Source organism: Carcharodon carcharias, chromosome X (assembly GCF_017639515.1).
Source record: "Carcharodon carcharias isolate sCarCar2 chromosome X, sCarCar2.pri, whole genome shotgun sequence".
Taxonomy (NCBI): domain Eukaryota; kingdom Metazoa; phylum Chordata; class Chondrichthyes; order Lamniformes; family Lamnidae; genus Carcharodon; species Carcharodon carcharias.
Window position 1 is genome coordinate 6,468,796 of NC_054507.1, and position 21,691 is coordinate 6,490,486.

The window sequence follows — 21,691 nt, forward strand, 5'->3', positions numbered from 1 at the left end:
CTCTCTGTCCATCTCTCACTCCCGGTCACTAACCGCTCTGTCCCTCTCTCACTCCCAGTCACTGACCGCTCTGTCTCTCTGTCCCTGCCTCACTCCCGCGTCACTAACCGCTCTGTCTCTCTGTCCCTCCCTCACTCCCCGGTCACTAACCGCTCTGTCCCTCTCTCACTCCCGGTCACTATCCGCTCTGTCTCTCTGTCCCTCTCTCACTCCCGGTCACTAACCGCTCTGTCTCTCTGTCCCTCCCTCTCTCCCGGTCACTGACCGCTCCTGTCTCTCTGTCCATCTCTCACTCCCGGTCACTAACCGCTCTGTCTCTCGTCCATCTCTCACTCCCGGTCACTGACCGCTCTGTCTCTCTCTGTCCATCTCTCACTCCCGGTCCTAACCGCTCTGTCTCTCTGTCCATCTCTCACTCCCGGTCACTAACCGCTCTGTCTCTCTGTCCCTCTCTCACTCCCGGTCACTAACCACTCTGTCTCTCTGTCCATCTCTCACTCCCGGTCACTAACCGCTCTGCCCCTCTCTCACTCCCAGTCACTAACCGCTCTGTCTCTCTGTCCCTGCCTCACTCCCGCTCACTAACCGCTCTGTCTCTCTGTCCCTCTCTCACTCCCGGTCACTAACCGCTCTGTCCCTCCCTCACTCCCGGTCACTAACCGCTCTGTCTCTCTGTCCCTCCCTCTCTCCCGGTCACTAACCGCTCTGTCTCACTGTCCCTCTCTCACTCCCGGTCACTGACCGCTCTGTCTCTCTGTCCATCTCTCACTCCCGGTCACTAACCGCTCTGTCTCTCTGTCCCTCTCTCACTCCCGGTCACTAACCGCTCTGTCCCTCTCTTACTCCCGGTCACTAACCGCTCTGTCCCTCTCTCACTCCCGGTCACTAACCGCTCTGTCTCTCTGTCCATCTCTCACTCCCGGTCACTAACCGCTCTGTCTCTCTGTCCATCTCTCACTCCCGGACACTAACCGCTCTGTCTCTCTGTCCATCTCTCACTCCGGTCACTAACCGCTCTGTCTCTCTGTCCCTCTCTCACTCCCGGTCACTAACCGCTCTGTCTCTCTGTCCATCTCTCACTCCCGGTCACTAACCGCTCTGTCCCTCTCTCACTCCCAGTCACTGACCGCTCTGTCTCTCTGTCCCTCCCTCACTCCCGGTCACTAACCGCTCTGTCCCTCTCTCATTCCCGGTCACTAACCGCTCTGTGTCTCTGTCCCTCCCTCTCTCCCGGTCACTAACCGCTCTGTCTCTCTGTCCATCTCTCACTCCCGGTCACTAACCGCTCTGTCTCTCTGTCCCTCCCTCTCTCCCGGTCACTAACCGCTCCGTCCCTCTCTCACTCCCGCTCACTAACCGCTCTGTCTCTCTGTCCCTCTCTCACTCCCGGTCACTAACCGCTCTGTCCCTCTCTCACTCCCGGTCACTAACCGCTCTGTCTCTCTGTCCCTCTCACTCCCGGTCACTAAACCGCTCTGTCTCTCTGTCTCTCTCTCACTCCCGGTCACGAACCGCTCTGTCTCTCTGTCCCTCTCACTCCCGGTCACTGACCGCTCTGTCTCTCTGTCCCTCTCTCAACTCCCGGTCACTAACCGCTCTGTCTCTCTGTCCATCCCTCTCTCCCAGTCACTGACCGCTCTGTCTCTCTGTCCATCTCTCACTCCCGGTCACTAACCGCTCTGTCCCTCTCTCACTCCCGGTCACTAACCGCTCTGTCTCTCTGTCCCTCTCTCACTCCCGGTCACTACCGCTCTGTCCCTCTCTCACTCCCTCGCACACTAACCGCTCTGTCTCTCTGTCCATCTCTCACTCCCGGTCACTAACCCGCTCTGTCTCTCTGTCCCTCTCTCACTCCCGCTCACTAACCGCTCTGTCTCTCTGTCCATCCCTCTCTCCCTGGTCACTAACCGCTCTGTCTCTCTGTCCATCCCTCCTCTCCCGGTCCTGACCGCTCTGTCTCTCTGTCCCTCCCTCTCTCCCAGTCACTGACCGCTCTGTCTCTCTGTCCCTCCCTCTCTCCCAAGCCACTGACCGCTCTGTCTCTCTGTCCATCTCTCAACTCCCGGTCACTAACCGCTCTGTCTCTCTGTCCCTCTCTCTCTCCCCGCTCACTAACCGCTCTGCTCTCGGTCCATCCCTCTCTCCCGGTCACTAACCGCTCTGTCTCTCTGTCCATCACCTCTCTCCCGGTCTCTGACCGCTCTGTTCTTCTGTCCCTCCCTCTCTCCCAGTCACTGATCGCTCTGTCTCTCTGTCCATCTCTCACTCCCGGTCACTAACCGCTCTGTCTCTCTGTCCATCTCTCACTCCCGGTCACTAACCGCTCTGTCTCTCTGTCCCTCTCTCACTCCCGGTCACTAACCGCTCTGTCTCTCTGTCCATCTCTCACTCCCGGTCACTAAACCGCTCTGTCCCTCTCTCACCTCCCAGTCACTGACGCTCTGTCTCTCTGTCCCTCCCTCACTCCCCCGTCACTAACCGCTCTGTCCCTCTCTCATTCCCGGTCACTAACCGCTCTGTGTCTCTGTCCCTCCCTCTCTCCTCTCCCGGTCACTAACCACTCTGTCTCTCTGTCCATCTCTCACTCCCGGTCACTAACCGCTCTGTCTCTCTGTCCCTCCCTCTCTCCCGGTCACTAACCGCTCCGTCCCTCTCTCACTCCCGGTCACTAACCGCTCTGTCTCTCTGTCCCTCTCTCACTCCCGGTCACTAACCGCTCTGTCCCTCTCTCACTCCGGTCACTAACCGCTCTGTCTCTCTGTCCCTCTCACTCCCGGTCACTAACCGCTCTGTCTCTCTGTCTCTCTCTCACTCCCGGTCACTAACCGCTCTGTCTCTCTGTCCCTCTCACTCCCGGTCACTGACCGCTCTGTCCTCTCTGTCCCTCTCTCACTCCCGGTCACTAACCGCTCTGTCCTCTCTGTCCCCTCTCTCACTCCCGGTCACTAACCGCTCTGTCTCTCTGTCCATCCCTCTCTCCCAGTCACTGACCGCTCTGTCTCTCTGTCCATCTCTCACTCCCGGTCACTAACCGCTCTGTCCCTCTCTCACTCCCGGTCCACTAACCGCTCTGTCTCTCTGTCCCTCTCTCACTCCCGGTCACTAACCGCTCTGTCCCTCTCTCTCACTCCCGCTCACTAACCGCTCTGTCTCTCTGTCCATCTCTCACTCCCGGTCACTAACTGCTCTGTCTCTCTGTCCCTCTCTCACTCCCGCTCACTAACCGCTCTGTCTCTCTGTCCATCCCTCTCTCCCGGTCACTAACCGCTCTGTCTCTCTGTCCATCCCTCTCTCCCCGGTCTCTGACCGCTCTGTCTCTCTGTCCCTCCTCCTCTCCCAGTCACTGACCGCTCTGTCTCTCTGTCCCTCCCTCTCTCCCAGCCACTGACCGCTCTGTCCTCTCTGTCCATCTCTCACTCCCGGTCACTAACCGCTCTGTCTCTCTGTCCCTCACTCCCAGTCACTAACCGCTCTGTCTCTCTGTCCCTCACTCCCGGTCACTAACCGCTCTGTCTCTCTGTCCCCTCTCTCACTCCGTCTCACTAACCGCTCTGTCTCTCTGTCCATCTCTCACTCCCAGTCACTAACCGCTCTGTCCCTCTCTCACTCCCAGTCACTGACCGCTCTGTCTCTCTGTCCCTCCCTCACTCCCGGTCACTAACCGCTCTGTCCCTCTCTCATTCCCGGTCACTAACCGCTCTGTGTCTCTGTCCACTCCTCTCTCCCGGTCACTAACCGCTCTGTCTCTCTGTCCATTCTCACTCCCGGTCACTAACCGCTCTGTCTCTCTGTCCCTCCCTCTCTCCCGGTCACTAACCGTTCCGTCCCTCTCTCACTCCCGGGTCACTAACCGCTCTGTCTCTCTGTCCCTCTCTCACTCCCGGTCACTAACCGCTCTGTCCCTCTCTCACTCCCGGTCACTAACCGCTCTGTCTCTCTGTCCCTCTCACTCCCGGTCACTAACCGTTCTGTCTCTCTGTCTCTCTCTCACTCCCGGTCACTAACCGCTCTGTCTCTCTGTCCCTCTCACTCCCGGTCACTGACCGCTCTGTCTCTCTGTCCCTCTCTCACTCCCGGTCACTAACCGCTCTGTCTCTCTGTCCCTCTCTCACTCCCGGTCACTAACCGCTCTGTCTCTCTGTCCATCCCTCTCTCCCAGTCACTGACCGCTCTGTCTCTCTGTCCATCTCTCACTCCCGTCACTAACCGCTCTGTCCCTCTCTCACTCCCGGTCACTAACCGCTCTGTCTCTCTGTCCCTCTCTCACTCCCGGTCACTAACCGCTCTGTCCCTCTCTCACTCCCGCACTCACTAACCGCTCTGTCTCTCTGTCCATCTCTCACTCCTCTGTCTCACTACTAACCGCTCTGTCTCTCTGTCCTCTCTCACTCCCGCTCACTAACCGCTCTGTCTCTCTGTCCATCTCCTCTCTCCCTCTGTCTCTAACCGCTCTGTCTCTCTGTCCATCTCCTCTCTCCCGTCACTAACCGCTCTGTCTCTCTGTCCGCTCTCTCTGGTCACTGCTCTGTCCCTCTGTCTCTCTGTCCCTCTGTCTCTCTGTCCCTCTCTCACTGGGCTCTGTCTCTCTGTCCCTCTCTCACTCTCACTAACCGCTCTGTCTCTCTGTCCATCTCTCTCCGGTCACTAACCGCTCTGTCTCTCTGTCCCTCTCTCACCGCTCTGTCTCTCTGTCCCTCAGTCACTAACCGCTCTGTCTCTCTGTCTCTCTCTCCAACTCCGCTCTGTCTCTCTGTCCTCTCTCACTCCCGGTCACTAACCGCTCTGTCTCTCTGTCCATCCCGGTCACTCCGCTCTGGTCTCTGGTCACTAACGCTCTGTCTCTCTGTCCCTCCCTCTCTCCCGGTCACTGACCGCTCTGTCTCTCTGTCCATCTCTCTCTCCCGGTCACTAACCGCTCTGTCTGTCTGTCCCTCTCTCCCGGTCACTAACCGCTCTGTCTCTCTGTCCCTCACTCCCGGTCACTAACCGCTCTGTCTCTCTGTCCCTCTCTCCCGGTCACTAACCGCTCTGTCTGTCTGTCCCCTCCTCTCCCGGTCACTAACCGCTCTGTCCCTCTGTCTTCTCTCACTCCTCCCGGTCACTAACCGCTCTGTCTCTTCTGTCTCTCACTCCCGGTCACTAACCGCTCTGTCTCTCTCTCACTCCCGGTCACTAACCGCTCTGTCTCTCTGTCCATCTCTCTCTCCCGGTCACTAAGCGCTCTGTCTCTCTGTCCATCCTCCTCTCCCGGTCACTAACCGCTCTGTCTCTCTGTCCCTCTCTCACTCCCGGTCACTGACCGGCTCTGTCTCTCTGTCCCATCTCTCACTCCCGATCACTAACCGCTCTGTCTCTCTGTCCCTCCCTCTCTCCCGGTCACTGACCGCTCTGTCTCTCTGTCCCTCTCTCACTTCCCGGTCACTAACCGCTCTGTCCCTCTCTCACTTCCCCGGTCACTAACCCGCTCTGTCTCTCTGTCCCTCTCTCACTCCCGGTCACTAACCGCTCTGTCCCTCCCTCACTCCCGGTCACTAACTGCTCTGTCCCTCTCTCACTCCCGGTCACTAACCGCTCTGTCTCTCTGTCCCTCTCTCACTCCCGGTCACTAACCGCTCTGTCTCTCTGTCTCTCACTCCCGGTCACTAACGGCCCCTGTCTCTCTGTCCCTCTCTCTCTCCCGGTCACTGACCGCTCTGTCTCTCTGTCCCTCTCTCACTCCCGGTCACTAACCGCTCTGTCCTCTCTGTCCCTCTCTCACTCGCGGTCACTAACCGCTCTGTCTCTCTGTCCCTCTCTCCCCGGTCACTAACCGCTCTGTCTCTCTGTCCCTCTCTCACTCCCGGTCACTAACCGCTCTGTCCCTCTCTCTCTCCCGGTCACTAACCGCTCTGTCTCTCTGTCCCTCTCTCACTCCCGGTCACTAACCGCTCTGTCTCTCTGTCCATCTCTCACTCCCGGTCACTAATGGCTCTGTCTCTCTGTCCCTCCCTCTCTCCCGGTCACTAACCGCTCTGTCTCTCTGTCCATCTCTCACTCCCAGTCACTAACCGCTCTGTCTCTCTGTCCATCTCTCACTCCCGGTCACTAACCGCTCTGTCTCTCTGTCCATCTCTCACTCCCGGTCACTAACCGCTCTGTCTCTCTGTCCATCTCTCACTCCCGGTCACTAACCGCTCTGTCCCTCTCTCACTCCCAGTCACTGACCGCTCTGTCTCTCTGTCCCTGCCTCACTCCCGGTCACTAACCGCTCTGTCTCTCTGTCCCTCCCTCACTCCCGGTCACTAACCGCTCTGTCCCTCTCTCACTCCCGGTCACTAACCGCTCTGTCTCTCTGTCCATCTCTCACTCCCGGTCACTAACCGCTCTGTCTCTCTGTCCATCTCTCACTCCCGGACACTAACCGCTCTGTCTCTCTGTCCATCTCTCACTCCCGGTCACTAACCGCTCTGTCCTCTCTGTCCCTCTCTCACTCCGGTCACTAACCGCTCTGTCTCTCTGTCCATCTCTCACTCCCGGTCACTAACCGCTCTGTCCCTCTCTCACTCCCAGTCACTGACCGCTCTGTCTCTCTGTCCCTCCCTCACTCCCGTCACTAACCGCTCTGTCCCTCTCTCATTCCCGGTCACTAACCGCTCTGTGTCTCTGTCCCTCCCTCTCTCCCGGTCACTAACCCGCTCTGTCTCTCTGTCCATCTCTCACTCCCGGTCACTAACCGCTCTGTCTCTCTGTCCCTCCCTCTCTCCCGGTCACTAACCGCTCCGTCCCTCTCTCACTCCCGCTCACTAACCGCTCTGTCTCTCTGTCCCTCTCTCACTCCCGGTCACTAACCGCTCTGTCCCTCTCTCACTCCCGGTCACTAACCGCTCTGTCTCTCTGTCCCTCTCACTCCCGGTCACTGACCGCTCTGTCTCTCTGTCCCTCTCTCACTCCCGGTCACTAACCGCTCTGTCTCTCTGTCCCTCTCACTCCCGGTCACTAACCGCTCTGTCTCTCTGTCTCTCTCTCACTCCCGGTCACTAACCGCTCTGTCTCTCTGTCCCTCTCACTCCCGGTCACTGACCGCTCTGTCTCTCTGTCCCTCTCTCACTCCCGGTCACTAACCGCTCTGTCTCTCTGTCCATCCCTCTCTCCCAGTCACTGACCGCTCTGTCTCTCTGTCCATCTCTCACTCCCGGTCACTAACCGCTCTGTCCCTCTCTCACTCCCGGTCACTAACCGCTCTGTCTCTCTGTCCCTCTCTCACTCCCGGTCACTAACCGCTCTGTCCCTCTCTCACTCCCGCTCACTAACCGCTCTGTCTCTCTGTCCATCTCTCACTCCCGGTCACTAACCGCTCTGTCTCTCTGTCCCTCTCTCACTCCCGCTCACTAACCGCTCTGTCTCTCTGTCCATCCCTCTCTCCCGGTCACTAACCGCTCTGTCTCTCTGTCCATCCCTCTCTCCCGGTCTCTGACCGCTCTGTCTCTCTGTCCCTCCCTCTCTCCCAGTCACTGACCGCTCTGTCTCTCTGTCCCTCCCTCTCTCCCAGCCACTGACCGCTCTGTCTCTCTGTCCATCTCTCACTCCCGGTCACTAACCGCTCTGTCTCTCTGTCCCTCTCTCACTCCCGCTCACTAACCGCTCTGTCTCTCTGTCCATCCCTCTCTCCCGGTCACTAACCGCTCTGTCTCTCTGTCCATCCCTCTCTCCCGGTCTCTGACCGCTCTGTCTCTCTGTCCCTCCCTCTCTCCCAGTCACTGATCGCTCTGTCTCTCTGTCCATCTCTCACTCCCGGTCACTAACCGCTCTGTCTCTCTGTCCCTCACTCCCAGTCACTAACCGCTCTGTCTCTCTGTCCATCTCTCACTCCCGGTCACTAACCGCTCTGTCTCTCTGTCCCTCTCTCACTCCCGGTCACTAACCACTCTGTCTCTCTATCCATCTCTCACTCCCGGTCACTAACCGCTCTGCCCCTCTCTCACTCCCAGTCACTAACCGCTCTGTCTCTCTGTCCCTGCCTCACTCCCGCTCACTAACCGCTCTGTCTCTCTGTCCCTCCCTCACTCCCGGTCACTAACCGCTCTGTCCCTCTCTCACTCCCGGTCACTAACCGCTCTGTCTCTCTGTCCCTCTCTCACTCCCGGTCACTAACCGCTCTGTCCCTCCCTCACTCCCGGTCACTAACCGCTCTGTCTCTCTGTCCCTCCCTCTCTCCCGGTCACTAACCGCTCTGTCTCACTGTCCCTCTCTCACTCCCGGTCACTGACCGCTCTGTCTCTCTGTCCCTCTCTCACTCCCCGGTCACTAACCGCTCTGTCCCTCTCTCACTCCCGGTCACTAACCGCTCTGTCCCTCTCTCACTCCCGGTCACCAACCGCTCTGTCTCTCTGTCCATCTCTCACTCCCGGTCACTAACCGCTCTGTCTCTCTGTCCATCTCTCACTCCCGGACACTAACCGCTCTGTCTCTCTGTCCATCTCTCACTCCCGGTCACTAACCGCTCTGTCTCTCTGTCCCTCTCTCACTCCCGGTCACTAACCGCTCTGTCTCTCTGTCCATCTCTCACTCCCGGTCACTAACCGCTCTGTCCCTCTCTCACTCCCAGTCACTGACCGCTCTGTCTCTCTGTCCCTCCCTCACTCCCGGTCACTAACCGCTCTGTCCCTCTCTCATTCCCGGTCACTAACCGCTCTGTGTCTCTGTCCCTCCCTCTCTCCCGGTCACTAACCGCTCTGTCTCTCTGTCCATCTCTCACTCCCGGTCACTAACCGCTCTGTCTCTCTGTCCCTCCCTCTCTCCCGGTCACTAACCGCTCCGTCCCTCTCTCACTCCCGGTCACTAACCGCTCTGTCTCTCTGTCCCTCTCTCACTCCCGGTCACTAACCGCTCTGTCCCTCTCTCACTCCCGGTCACTAACCGCTCGGTCTCTCTGTCCCTCTCACTCCCGGTCACTAACCGCTCTGTCTCTCTGTCTCTCTCTCACTCCCGGTCACTAACCGCTCTGTCTCTCTGTCCCTCTCACTCCCGGTCACTGACCGCTCTGTCTCTCTGTCCCTCTCTCACTCCCGGTCACTAACCGCTCTGTCTCTCTGTCCATCCCTCTCTCCCAGTCACTGACCGCTCTGTCTCTCTGTCCCTCTCTCACTCCCGGTCACTAACCGCTCTGTCTCTCTGTCCATCCCTCTCTCCCAGTCACTGACCGCTCTGTCTCTCTGTCCCTCTCTCACTCCCGGTCACTAACCGCTCTGTCTCTCTGTCCATCCCTCTCTCCCAGTCACTGACCGCTCTGTCTCTCTGTCCATCTCTCACTCCCGGTCACTAACCGCTCTGTCCCTCTCTCACTCCCGGTCACTAACCGCTCTGTCTCTCTGTCCCTCTCTCACTCCCGGTCACTAACCGCTCTGTCCCTCTCTCACTCCCGGTCACTAACCGCTCTGTCTCTCTGTCCATCTCTCACTCCCGGTCACTAACTGCTCTGTCTCTCTGTCCCTCTCTCACTCCCGCTCACTAACCGCTCTGTCTCTCTGTCCATCCCTCTCTCCCGGTCACTAACCGCTCTGTCTCTCTGTCCATCCCTCTCTCCCGGTCTCTGACCGCTCTGTCTCTCTGTCCCTCCCTCTCTCCCAGTCACTGACCGCTCTGTCTCTCTGTCCCTCCCTCTCTCCCAGCCACTGACCGCTCTGTCTCTCTGTCCATCTCTCACTCCCGGTCACTAACCGCTCTGTCTCTCTGTCCCTCTCTCACTCCCGCTCACTAACCGCTCTGTCTCTCTGTCCATCCCTCTCTCCCGGTCACTAACCGCTCTGTCTCTCTGTCCATCCATCTCTCCCGGTCTCTGACCACTCTGTCTCTCTGTCCCTCCCTCTCTCCCAGTCACTGACCGCTCTGTCTCTCTGTCCATCTCTCACTCCCGGTCACTAACCGCTCTGTCTCTCTGTCCCTCACTCCCAGTCACTAACCGCTCTGTCTCTCTGTCCCTCACTCCCGGTCACTAACCGCTCTGTCTCTCTGTCCCTCTCTCCCGGTCACTAACCGCTCTGTCTCTCTGTCCCTCTCTCCCGGTCACTAACCGCTCTGTCCCTCTGTCCCTCTCTCACTCCCGGTCACTAACCGCTCTGTCTCTCTGTCTCTCACTCCCGGTCACTAACCGCTCTGTCTCTCTCTCACTCCCGGTCACTAACCGCTCTGTCTCTCTGTCCATCCCTCTCTCCCGGTCACTAACCGCTCTGTCTCTCTGTCCCTCTCTCACTCCCGGTCACTGACCGCTCTGTCTCTCTGTCCATCTCTCACTCCCGATCACTAACCGCTCTCTCTGTCCCTCCCTCACTCCCGGTCACTAACCGCTCTGTCTCTCTGTCCCTCTCTCACTCCCGGTCACTAACCGCTCTGTCCCTCTCTCACTCCCGGTCACTAACCGCTCTGTCTCTCTGTCCCTCTCTCACTCCCGGTCACTAACCGCTCTGTCCCTCCCTCACTCCCGGTCACTAACTGCTCTGTCCCTCTCTCACTCCCGGTCACTAACCGCTCTGTCTCTCTGTCCCTCCCTCACTCCCGGTCACTAACCGCTCTGTCCCTCCCTCTCTCCCGGTCACTGACCGCTCTGTCTCTCTGTCCCTCCCTCACTCCCAGTCACTAACCGCTCTGTCTCTCTGTCCCTCCCTCACTCCCGGTCACTAACCGCTCTGTCTCTCTGTCCCTCCCTCACTCCCGGTCACTGACCGCTCTGTCTCTCTGTCCCTCCCTCACTCCCGGTCACTAACCGTTCTGTCTCTCTGTCCCTCCCTCACTCCCGGTCACTAACCGCTCTATCTCTCTGTCCCTCCCTCTCTCCCGGTCACTAACCGCTCTGTCCCTCTGTCCCTCTGACTCCCGGTCACTAACCGCTCTGTCTCTCTGTCCCTCCCTCTCTCCCGGTCACTAACCGCTCTGTTTCTCTGTCCCTCTCTCACTCCCGGTCACTAACCGCTCTGTCTCTCTGTCCCTCCCTCTCTCCCGGTCACTAACCGCTCTGTCCCTCTGTCCCTCTCTCACTCCCGGTCACTAACCGCTCTGTCTCTCTGTCCCTCCCTCTCTCCCGGTCACTAACCGCTCTGTCTCTCTGTCCCTCCCTCTCTCCCGGTCACTGACCGCTCTGTCTCTCTGTCCCTCCCTCTCTCCCGGTCACTAACCGCTCTGTCCCTCTCTCACTCCCGGTCACTAACCGCTCTGTCTCTCTCTCTCACTCCCGGTCACTAACCACTCTGTCCCTCTCTCACTCCCGGTCACTAACCGCTCTGTCTCTCTGTCCCTGCCTCTCTCCCGGTCACTAACCGCTCTGTCTCTCTGTCCCTCTCTCTCTCTCGGTTACTGACCACTCCATCTCTGTGTCTCTCTTTCTCTCTCTCAGTTACTGACCATTCCATCTGTGTTTCCCTCTCTCTCGGTTACTGACAGCTCCATCTCTGTCTCCCCCTCTCCCTCTCTCGGTTACTGACCGTTCTGTCTGTGTCTATCTCTCTCCCGGTTACTGACCGCTCTGTCTGTCTCCCCCCCACCCTCTCTCTCGGTGCCTGACCGCTCCGTCTCTCTCGGTTACTGACCGCTCCGTCTCTGTGTCTCCCTCTCTCTCGGTTACTGACCGCTCCGTCTGTCTCCGCCTCTCTCTTTCTCGGTTACTGACCGCTCTGTCTCTGTGTCTCCCTCTCTCGGGGTTACTGACCGCTGTGTCTCCCTCTCCCTCTCTCGGTTACTGACCGCTCCGTCTCTGACTCTCTCTCTCTCTCTTGGTTACTGACCGTCCCGTCTCTGTCTCCGCCTCTCTCTTTCTCAGTTACTGACCGCTCGGTCTCTGTGTCTCCCTCTCTCGGGATTACTGACCGCTCTGTCTCTGTGTCTCCCTCTCTCTCTCTCGGTTACTGACCGTTCCGTCTCTGTCTCTCTTGGTTACTGACCATCCCGTCTCTGTCTCCGCCTCTCTCTCTCTCGGTTACTGACCGCTCTGTCTCTGTCTCCCCGTCTCTTGGTTACTGACCGCTCCGTCTCTGTCTCCCCCTCTCTCGGTTACTGACTGGTCCGTCTCTGTCTCTCCCTCTCTCTCTCTCGGTTACTGACCGCTCTGTCTCTGTGTCTCCCTCTCTCTCTTGGTCACTGATCACCCCGTCTCTGTCTCTGTCTCCCCTTCTCTCCCGATTAGTGACCGCTCCGTCTCCGTCTCTGTTCCCCCTTCTCTCCCGATTACTGACCGCTCCATCTCCGTCTCTGTGCCCCCTTCTCTCCCGATTAGTGACCGCTCCATCTCCGTCTCTGTCTCCCCCTCTCTCCCGATTACTGACCGCTCTGTCTCTGTGCCCCCTTCTCTCCAGATTACTGACCGCTCCGTCTCTGTCTCCCCCTCTCTCTCGGTTACTGACCGCTCTGTCTGTGTGTCTCCCTCACTCTCTCTTGGTTAATGACTGCTCCATCTCTGTGTCTCTCTCTCTCTCGGTTACTGACCGCTCTGTCTCTGTCTCCCCCTCTCTCTCGGTTACTGACCGCTCCGTCTCTGTCTCCCCCTCTCTCTCGGTTACTGACCGCTCTGTCTGTGTGTCTCCCTCACTCTCTCTTGGTTAATGACTGCTCCATCTCTGTGTCTCTCTCTCTCTCGGTTACTGACCGCTCTGTCTCTGTCTCCCTCTCTCTCTCGGTTACTGACCGCTCCGTCTCTGTCTCTGTCTCCCCCTCTCTCTCAGTTACTGACCGCTCCGTCTGTGTGTCTCCCTCACTCTCTCTCGGTTACTGACCGCTCCATCTCTGTCTCTGTCTCCCCCTCTCTCTCGGTTACTGACTGCTCCGTCTCTGTCTCTGTCTCTCCCTCTCTCTTGGTTACTGACCGCTCCGTCTCTGTCTCCCTCACTCTCTCAGTTACTGACTGCTCCGTCTGTGTGTCTCCCTCACTCTCTCAGTTACTGACCGCTCCGTCTGTGTGTCTCCCTCACTCTCTCAGTTACTGACTGCTCCGTCTGTGTGTCTCCCTCACTCTCTCTCGGTTACTGACCGCTCCATCTCTGTCTCTGTCTCCCCCTCTCTCTCGGTTACTGACCGCTCCGTCTCTGTCTCTGTCTCCCCCTCTCTCTCTCGGTTACTGACCGCTCCGTCTCTGTCTCTGTCTCCCCCTCTCTCTCAGTTACTGACTGCTCCGTCTGTGTGTCTCCCTCACTCTCTCAGTTACTGACTGCTCCGTCTGTGTGTCTCCCTCACTCTCTCTCAGTTACTGACCGCTCCATCTCTGTCTCTGTCTCCCCCTCTCTCTCGGTTACTGACCGCTCCGTCTCTGTCTCTGTCTCCCCCTCTCTCTCTCGGTTACTGACCGCTCCGTCTCTGTCTCTGTCTCCCCCTCTCTCTCGGTTACTGACTGCTCCGTCTCTGTCTCTGTCTCTCCCTCTCTCTCTCGGTTACTGACCGCTCCGTCTCTGTCTCTGTCTCCCCCTCTCTCTCGGTTACTGACTGCTCCGTCTCTGTCTCTGTCTCTCCCTCTCTCTTGGTTACTGACCGCTCCGTCTCTGTCTCCCGCACTCTCTCAGTTACTGACTGCTCCGTCTGTGTGTCTCCCTCACTCTCTCAGTTACTGACCGCTCCGTCTGTGTGTCTCCCTCACTCTCTCTCGGTTACTGACCGCTCCGTCTCTGTCTCTGTCTCCCCCTCTCTCTCGGTTACTGACCGCTCCGTCTCTGTCTCCCCCTCTCTCTCGGTTACTGACCGCTCCGTCTGTGTGTCTCCCTCCCCCTCTCTCTCGGTTACTGACCGCTCTGTCTCTGTCTCCCCCTCTCTCTTGGTTACTGACCGCTCTGTCTCTGTCTCCCCCTCTCTCTTGGTTACTGACCGCTCCGTCTCTGTCTCCCCCTCTCTCTTGGTTACTGACCGCTTTGTCTCTGTCTCTGTCTCCCCCTCCCTCAGTTACTGACCGCTTTGTCTCTGTCTCTGTCTCCCCCTCCCCCTCCCTCAGTTACTGACTGCTCCGTCTCTGTCTCCCCCTCTCTCTCGGTTACTGACCGCTCCGTCTCTGTCTCCCCCTCTCTCTCGGTTACTGACTGCTCCGTCTCTGTCTCCCCCTCTCTCTCGGTTACTGACCGCTCCGTCTCTGTCTCCCCCTCTCTCTCGGTTACTGACCGCTCCGTCTGTGTGTCTCCCCCTCTCTCTCGGTTACTGACTGCTCCGTCTCTGTCTCCCCCTCTCTCTCGGTTACTGACCGCTCCGTCTGTGTCTCCCCCTCTCTCTCGGTTACTGACCGCTCCATCTCTGTCTCTGTCTCCCCCTCTCTCTTGGTTACTGACCGCTCCGTCTCTGTCTCTGTCTCCCCCTCTCTCTCGGTTACTGACCGCTCCGTCTCTGTCTCCCCCTCTCTCTTGGTTACTGACCGCTCTGTCTCTGTCTCCCCCTCTCTCTTGGTTACTGACCGCTCCGTCTCTGTCTCTGTCTCCCCCTCTCTCTCGGTTACTGACCGCTCCGTCTCTGTCTCTGTCTCCCCCTCTCTCTTGGTTACTGACTGCTCCGTCTCTGTCTCTGTCTCCTCCTCTCTCTCTCGGTTACTGACCGCTCCGTCTGTGTGTCTCCCTCCCCCTCTCTCGGTTACTGACCGCTCTGTCTCTGTCTCCCCCTCTCTCTTGGTTACTGACCGCTCCGTCTGTGTGTCTCCCTCCCCCTCTCTCGGTTACTGACCGCTCTGTCTCTGTCTCCCCCTCTCTCTTGGTTACTGACCGCTCCGTCTCTGTCTCCCCCTCTCTCTTGGTTACTGACCGCTCCGTCTCTGTCTCCCCCTCTCTCTTGGTTACTGACCGCTCCGTCTCTGTCTCTGTCTCCCCCTCCCTCAGTTACTGACCGCTTTGTCTCTGTCTCTGTCTCCCCCTCCCCCTCCCTCAGTTACTGACTGCTCCGTCTCTGTCTCCCCCTCTCTCTCGGTTACTGACCGCTCCGTCTCTGTCTCCCCCTCTCTCTCGGTTACTGACCGCTCCGTCTCTGTCTCCCCCTCTCTCTCGGTTACTGACCGCTCCGTCTCTGTCTCCCCCTCTCTCTTGGTTACTGACCGCTCCGTCTCTGTCTCTGTCTCCCCCTCTCTCTCGGTTACTGACCGCTCCGTCTCTGTCTCCCCCTCTCTCTTGGTTACTGACCGCTCTGTCTCTGTCTCTGTCTCCCCCTCCCCCTCCCTCAGTTACTGACCGCTCTGTCTCTGTCTCCCCCTCCCCCTCTCTCGGTTACTGACCGCTCCGTCTCTGTCTCTGTCTCTGTCTCCCCCTCTCTCTCGGTTACTGACTGCTCCGTCTGTGTGTCTCCCTCCCCCTCTCTCGGTTACTGACCGCTCTGTCTCTGTCTCCCCCTCTCTCTTGGTTACTGACCACTCTGTCTGTGTGTCTCCCCCTCTCTCTCGGTTACTGACCGCTCCGTCTCTGTCTCCCCCTCTCTCTCGGTTACTGACTGCTCCGTCTGTGTGTCTCCCTCCCTCTCTCTCGGTTACTGACCACTCTGTCTGTGTGTCTCCCCTTCTCTCTCGGTTACTGACCGCTCCGTCTCTGTCTCTGTCTCCCCCTCTCTCTCGGTTACTGACCGCTCCGTCTCTGTCTCTGTCTCCCCCTCTCTCTCGGTTACTGACCGCTCCGTCTGTGTGTCTCCCTCACTCTCTCGGTTACTGACCGCTCCGTCTCTGTCTCCCCCTCTCTCTCGGTTACTGACCGCTCCATCTCTGTCTCTGTCTCCCCCTCTCTCTCGGTTACTGACCGCTCCGTCTCTGTCTCTGTCTCCCCCTCTCTCTCGGTTACTGACCACTCCGTCTCTGTCTCCCTCTCTCTCTCGGTTACTGACCGCTCCGTCTCTGTCTCTGTCTCCTCCTCTCTCTCGGTTACTGACCGCTCCGTCTCTGTCTCCCTCTCTCTCTCGGTTACTGACCGCTCCGTCTGTGTGTCTCCCCCTCTCTCTCGGTTACTGACCGCTCCGTCTCTGTCTCCCCCTCTCTCTCGGTTACTGACCGCTCCGTCTGTGTGTCTCCCCCTCTCTCTCGGTTACTGACCGCTCCGTCTGTGTGTCTCCCCCTCTCTCTCGGTTACTGACCGCTCCGTCTGTCTGTGTCCGCAGGGTATATGATGGTCCATGTCAATCAGACAGGGCCACTGAAGTGCAGCCTGTGCTCCTTTGTGACTGAGCACTGGGACTGTCTGCAGGAACACCAGCGCACCCACAAGGAGCTGCGATGTCTGCAGGACATGCTGGGCAGCGGCAGTGGCACAGGGGGAGAAGCTGACCACAGCCTGGCCCCTCCGCACGGCCCCTCGGACAACGAGACGGAGGGAGGCCAGGCGCCAGCGTTCAGCTTCGGGGAGGCAGGGCGCGAGGAGGAGGAGGAGGAGGAGGAGGAAGAGGAGGAGGAGCTGGAAGCTTCATCCGGAGAGTTCCGGGTCCCGGACTCCCGGCCCAGCAAAGCCGCCGCCGACGACATCCTGGCGCTCGGCAAGATCATCGGCACGATCGGCGAGTACGTGAACGGCGACGAGGGCGAGTCGCAGAGGGCGGTCGCCGAGTCGGAGATCGAGTACTGCGGCACAAGCTACCGGCGGCCGGCGGGCACTGACCGGCACCGTGAGGCGGGCAGGGACCCGTCGAGTGATGCGGTGGACTGGGAGGCCCGGCCCCCTCACCAGCAGACGCCGGGAACAGCCCGGAGTGTCAACGGCCTCCTGCCGCCGGCCAGGAAAGCGGCTGCCGGCTGGAGGAAGAGGAGGAGGCCTGGCACGGCGAGCTCGGCTATCGTCCAGCACTGCCCCACCTGCGGCTGGGAGGGCAGCTCCCGGCAGTCCCTGGCCCAGCACATCGCCCGGCACGGCCTGACCAAGCGCTTCCGGTGCACGCAGTGCCGCTTCGCCTGCTACAAGAAGGAGAGGCTGAGGCGTCACCTGCTGACACACGGAGTCAAACGGCCAGACGCGCAGGGTGGAGAAGGAGCAGAGAACCACAGCGTACCCGCAACCTGTGCCGAGGCCAGCAGAGACACCGACGCCCCGTTAACACCAGGCAGTAAGTACTCCAAACTCCCCCACGTTCACATATCCTGCTCACCAAACACGTTGCATTTATATAGTACCTTTCCCCACCTAAACCACAGCGCTCCCTCAGCACTGACCCTCCCACAGTACGGCGCTCCCTCAGCGCTGACCCTCCGACAGTGCGGCTCTCCCTCAGCGCTGACCCTCCGACAGTGCGGCTCTCCCTCAGCACTGACCCTCCAACAGTGAGGCACTCCCTCAGCGCTGACCCTCCGACCATGCGGCGCTCCCTCAGCGCTGACTCTCCGACAGTGCGGCGCTCCCTCAGCACTGACCCTCCCACAGTGCGGCGCTCCCTCAGCACTGACCCTCCGACAGTGCGGCACTCCCTCAGCACTGACCCTCCGACAGTGCGGCTCTCCCTCAGCACTGACCCTCCAACAGTGAGGCACTCCCTCAGCACTGACCCTCCGACCGTGCGGCGCTCCCTCAGCGCTGACTCTCGACAGTGCAGCACTCCATCAGCGCTGACCCTCCGACAGTGCGGCGCTCCCTCAGCACTGACCCTCCGACAGTGCAGCACTCCATCAGCGCTGACCCTCCGACAGTGCGGCGCTCCCTCAGCACTGACCCTCCGACAGTGCGGCACTCCCTCAGCGCTGACTCTCCGACAGTGCGGTGCTCCCTCAGCACTGACCCTCCGACAGTGCGGCACTCCCTCAGCGCTGACCCTTCGACCGTGCGGCGCTCCCTCAGCACTGACCCTCCGACAGTGCGGCGCTCCCTCAGCACTGACCCTCCGACAGTGCGGTGCTCCCTCAGCGCTGACCCTTCGACCGTGCGGCGCTCCCTCAGCACTGAGCCTCCGACAGTGCGGCACTCCCTCAGCACTGACCCTCCGACAGTGCGGCGCTCCCTCAGCACTGACCCTCCGACAGTGCGGCACTCCCTCAGCACTGACCCTCCGACAGCGCGGCGCTCCCTCAGCACTGACCCTCCGACAGTGCGGCACTCCCTCAGCGCTGACCCTCCGACAGTGCGGTGCTCCCTCAGCGCTGACCCTTCGACCGTGCAGCGCTCCCTCAGCACTGTGCCTCCGACAGTGCGGCACTCCCTCAGCACTGACCCTCCGACAGTGCAGCGCTCCCTCAGCACTGACCCTCCGACAGTGCGGCACTCCCTCAGCACTGACCCTCCGACAGCGCGGCGCTCCCTCAGCGCTGACTCTCCGACAGCGCGGCACTCCCTCAGCGCTGACCCTCCGACAGCGCGGCACTCCCTCAGCGCTGAGCCTCTGACAGTGCGGCACTCCCTCAGCACTGACCCTCCGACAGTGCAGCGCTCCCTCAGCACTGACCCTCCGACAGTGCGGCGCTCCCTCAGCACTGACCCTCCGACAGTGCGGCACTCCCTCAGCACTGACCCTCCGACAGTGCGGAGTTCCCTCAGCACTGACCCTCCGACAGTGCGGAGTTCCCTCAGCACTGACCCTCCAACAGTGAGGCACTCCCTCAGCGCTGACCCTCCGACCGTGCGGCGCTCCCTCAGCGCTGACTCTCTGACAGTGCAGCACTCCATCAGCGCTGACCCTCCGACAGTGCGGCGCTCCCTCAGCACTGACCCTCCGACAGTGCAGCACTCCATCAGCGCTGACCCTCCGACAGTGCGGCGCTCCCTCAGCACTGACCCTCCGACAGTGCGGCAGTCCCTCAGCGCTGACTCTCCGACAGTGCGGTGCTCCCTCAGCACTGACCCTCCGACAGTGCGGCACTCCCTCAGCACTGACCCTCCGACAGTGCGGCGCTCCCTCAGCACTGACCCTCCGACAGTGCGGCAGTCCCTCAGCGCTGACTCTCCGACAGTGCGGCACTCCCTCAGTACTGACCCTCCGACAGTGCGGTGCTCCCTCAGCACTGACCCTCCGACAGTGCGGCACTCCATCAGCACTGACCCTCCGACAGTGCGGCACTCCCTCAGCACTGACCCTCCGACAGCGCGGCGCTCCCTCAGCGCTGACTCTCCGACAGCGCGGCACTCCCTCAGCGCTGACCCTCCGACAGCGCGGCACTCCCTCAGCGCTGAGCCTCTGACAGTGCGGCACTCCCTCAGCACTGACCCTCCGACAGTGCGGCACTCCCTCAGCACTGACCCTCCGACAGTGCGGAGTTCCCTCAGCCCTGACCCTCCGACAGTGCGGCTTTCCCTCAGCACTGACCCTCCAACAGTGAGGCACTCCCTCAGCGCTGACCCTCCGACCGTGCGGCGCTCCCTCAGCGCTGACTTTCCGACAGTGCAGCACTCCATCAGCGCTGACCCTCCGACAGTGCGGCGCTCCCTCAGCACTGACCCTCCGACAGTGCAGCACTCCATCAGCGCTGACCCTCCGACAGTGCGGCGCTCCCTCAGCACTGACCCTCCGACAGTGCGGCAGTCCCTCAGCGCTGACTCTCCGACAGTGCGGCGCTCCCTCAGCACTGACCCTCCGACAGTGCAGCACTCCCTCAGCACTGACCCTCCGACAGTGCGGCGCTCCCTCAGCACTGACCCTCCGACAGTGCGGCACTCCCTCAGCACTGACCCTCCGACAGTGCGGCGCTCCCTCAGCACTGACCCTCCGACAGTGCGGCGCTCCCTCAGCGCTGACCCTCCGACAGTGCGGCGCTCCCTCAGCGCTGACTCTCCGAAAGTGCGGCGCTCCCTCAGAGCTGACCCTCCGACAGCGCGGCACTCCCTCAGCGCTGACCCTCCGACAGTGCGGCGCTCCCTCAGAGCTGACCCTCCGACAGCGCGGCACTCCCTCAGCACTGACCCTCCCACAGTGCGGCACTCCCTCAGCACTGACCCTCCGACAGTGCGGCACTCCCTCAGCACTGACCCTCCGACAGCGCGGCACTCCCTCAGCGCTGACCCTCCGACAGTGCGGCGCTCCCTCAGAGCTGACCCTCCGACAGCGCGGCACTCCCTCAGCACTGACCCTCCCACAGTGCGGCACTCCCTCAGCACTGACCCTCCCACAGTGCGGCACTCCCTCAGCGCTGACCCTCCGACAGTGCGGCGCTCCCTCAGCACTGACCCTCCGACAGTGCGGCGCTCCCTCAGCACTGACCCTCCGACAGTGCGGCGCTCCCTCAGCGCTGACTCTCCGAAAGTGCGGCGCTCCCTCAGAGCTGACCCTCCGACAGCGCGGCACTCCCTCAGCGCTGACCCTCCGACAGTGCGGCGCTCTCTCAGCACTGACCCTCCGACAGCGCGGCACTCCCTCAGCACTGACCCTCCCACAGTGCGGCGCTCCCTCAGCACTGACCCTCCCACAGTGCGGCACTCCCTCAGCACTGATCCTCCGACAGTGCGGCCGTCCCTCAGCACTGACCCTCCGACAGTGCGGCGCTCCCTCAGCGCTGACCCTCTGATTTTAACCAGAGGCTGCAATCTTCTGTCCCGCTGAAGACCGTGACCTCTAACTTTGTCTCTCTCTCTTTTTTTTAAACCACCCCACCCCCGCACCTTCTCCTGTGACTATCAGCCTCCAGTCCTCGCCTCCCGGAAACGCACGAGATCCCGCTGCCCTCAACACAGTTCAGCTGCCCTGCCCCCGAGGCAGCTGGAGCGGACACTGACCGATCGCTGTCGCTGGAGCGGGAACGGCTAGCACTGGAGAAAGAGAAGTTTGAATTTGAGAAAGAGAAATGGAGAACGCAGCAAGGACTGATGGCTCTGCAGGAGCACAAGCTGCAGCTGCAGGTGCTGTTGCTGGAACGGCAATTGAACCTCATCAAAAACCAACCACCGACATGACACTTCCCACCCCCAAGGACACTGTCTCTTCACCCCCTCGTGCAACCACCTCCCCCCACCCTCTGCCCTAATGGCTCTGCTTGGTTTCCCGCTTCGTCCCATCTTTTCACTGATGCAGGGGGTCGGGGAGCATGGTCACAGACTGGGACTGCCTCCCCAGTTAGATCCCCGTTAATTTGGGGTGGGTTGGGGAGAGAGGATTGAGCGGGGAGTGCAGATAAGGACAGTGGAAGCCAGATATCAAGCTAGGCGCCTGTTCTGCCGATGTCGAGGAAGCAGACGCTGCCAGATCTGCTCTCCTCGGAGTCCACCCCCCACCGCCAAGTGGCCATTGACTCACCCACACGCGTCAGTGAGGGGCTGAGCAGTGGGTTTGACTGGGGGAGGCATCACAACCACGTTCCCACAGGAAGTTGGAGGGGTGGTTGCCCTGCTGATCTGGAGTGTGAACCCTGGCTGCTTTTGAGTGGGTGCGTGTTTGCTTCTTCCTCCCTCCCACCAGGTGTGGACAGGGTGTCTCTGTCACTGTCTCCTGCCCTGGCGGTTCGCCCAATCAGCACAGGCCTGGGGGGGGGGCCTGGAATGCTCCTGCTGCTGTGTGTCTGTGCGCACGCCTGTGTGCACACACCTGTGTGTCTGTGCGTGCACACGTGTGTCTGCGCGCCTGTGTGCGCACACGTGTGTGCGCATGCCTGTGTGCACACACCTGTGTCTGTGCGCACCTGTGCACACACCTGTGTCTGTGCGCGCACACGTGTCTGTGCGCGTGTGCGCACACCTGTGTCTGTGCGCATGCCTGTGTGCACCTGTGCACACACCTGTGTCTGTGCGCGCGCCTGTGTGCACACACCTGTGTGTCTGTGTGCGCGCCTGTGTGCGCACACCTGTGTGTCTGTGTGCGCACACCTGTGTGTCTGTGCGCACCTGTGTGC

At 60.4% G+C, this 21,691-nt stretch overlaps 1 protein-coding gene across 1 annotated transcript; it reads left to right on the top strand.

Moving 5' to 3' along the window:
• Positions 1–16,064: 16,064 nt before the first annotated feature.
• LOC121273293 (sal-like protein 2) lies at positions 16,065–21,434 on the top strand. The gene is made up of 2 exons (XM_041180371.1): positions 16,065–16,995; positions 20,488–21,434. Exons 1-2 carry the CDS (start codon positions 16,065–16,067, stop codon positions 20,757–20,759), a joined length of 1,203 nt encoding a protein of 400 aa, XP_041036305.1. The 3' UTR covers positions 20,760–21,434.
• Positions 21,435–21,691: the final 257 nt, after the last annotated feature.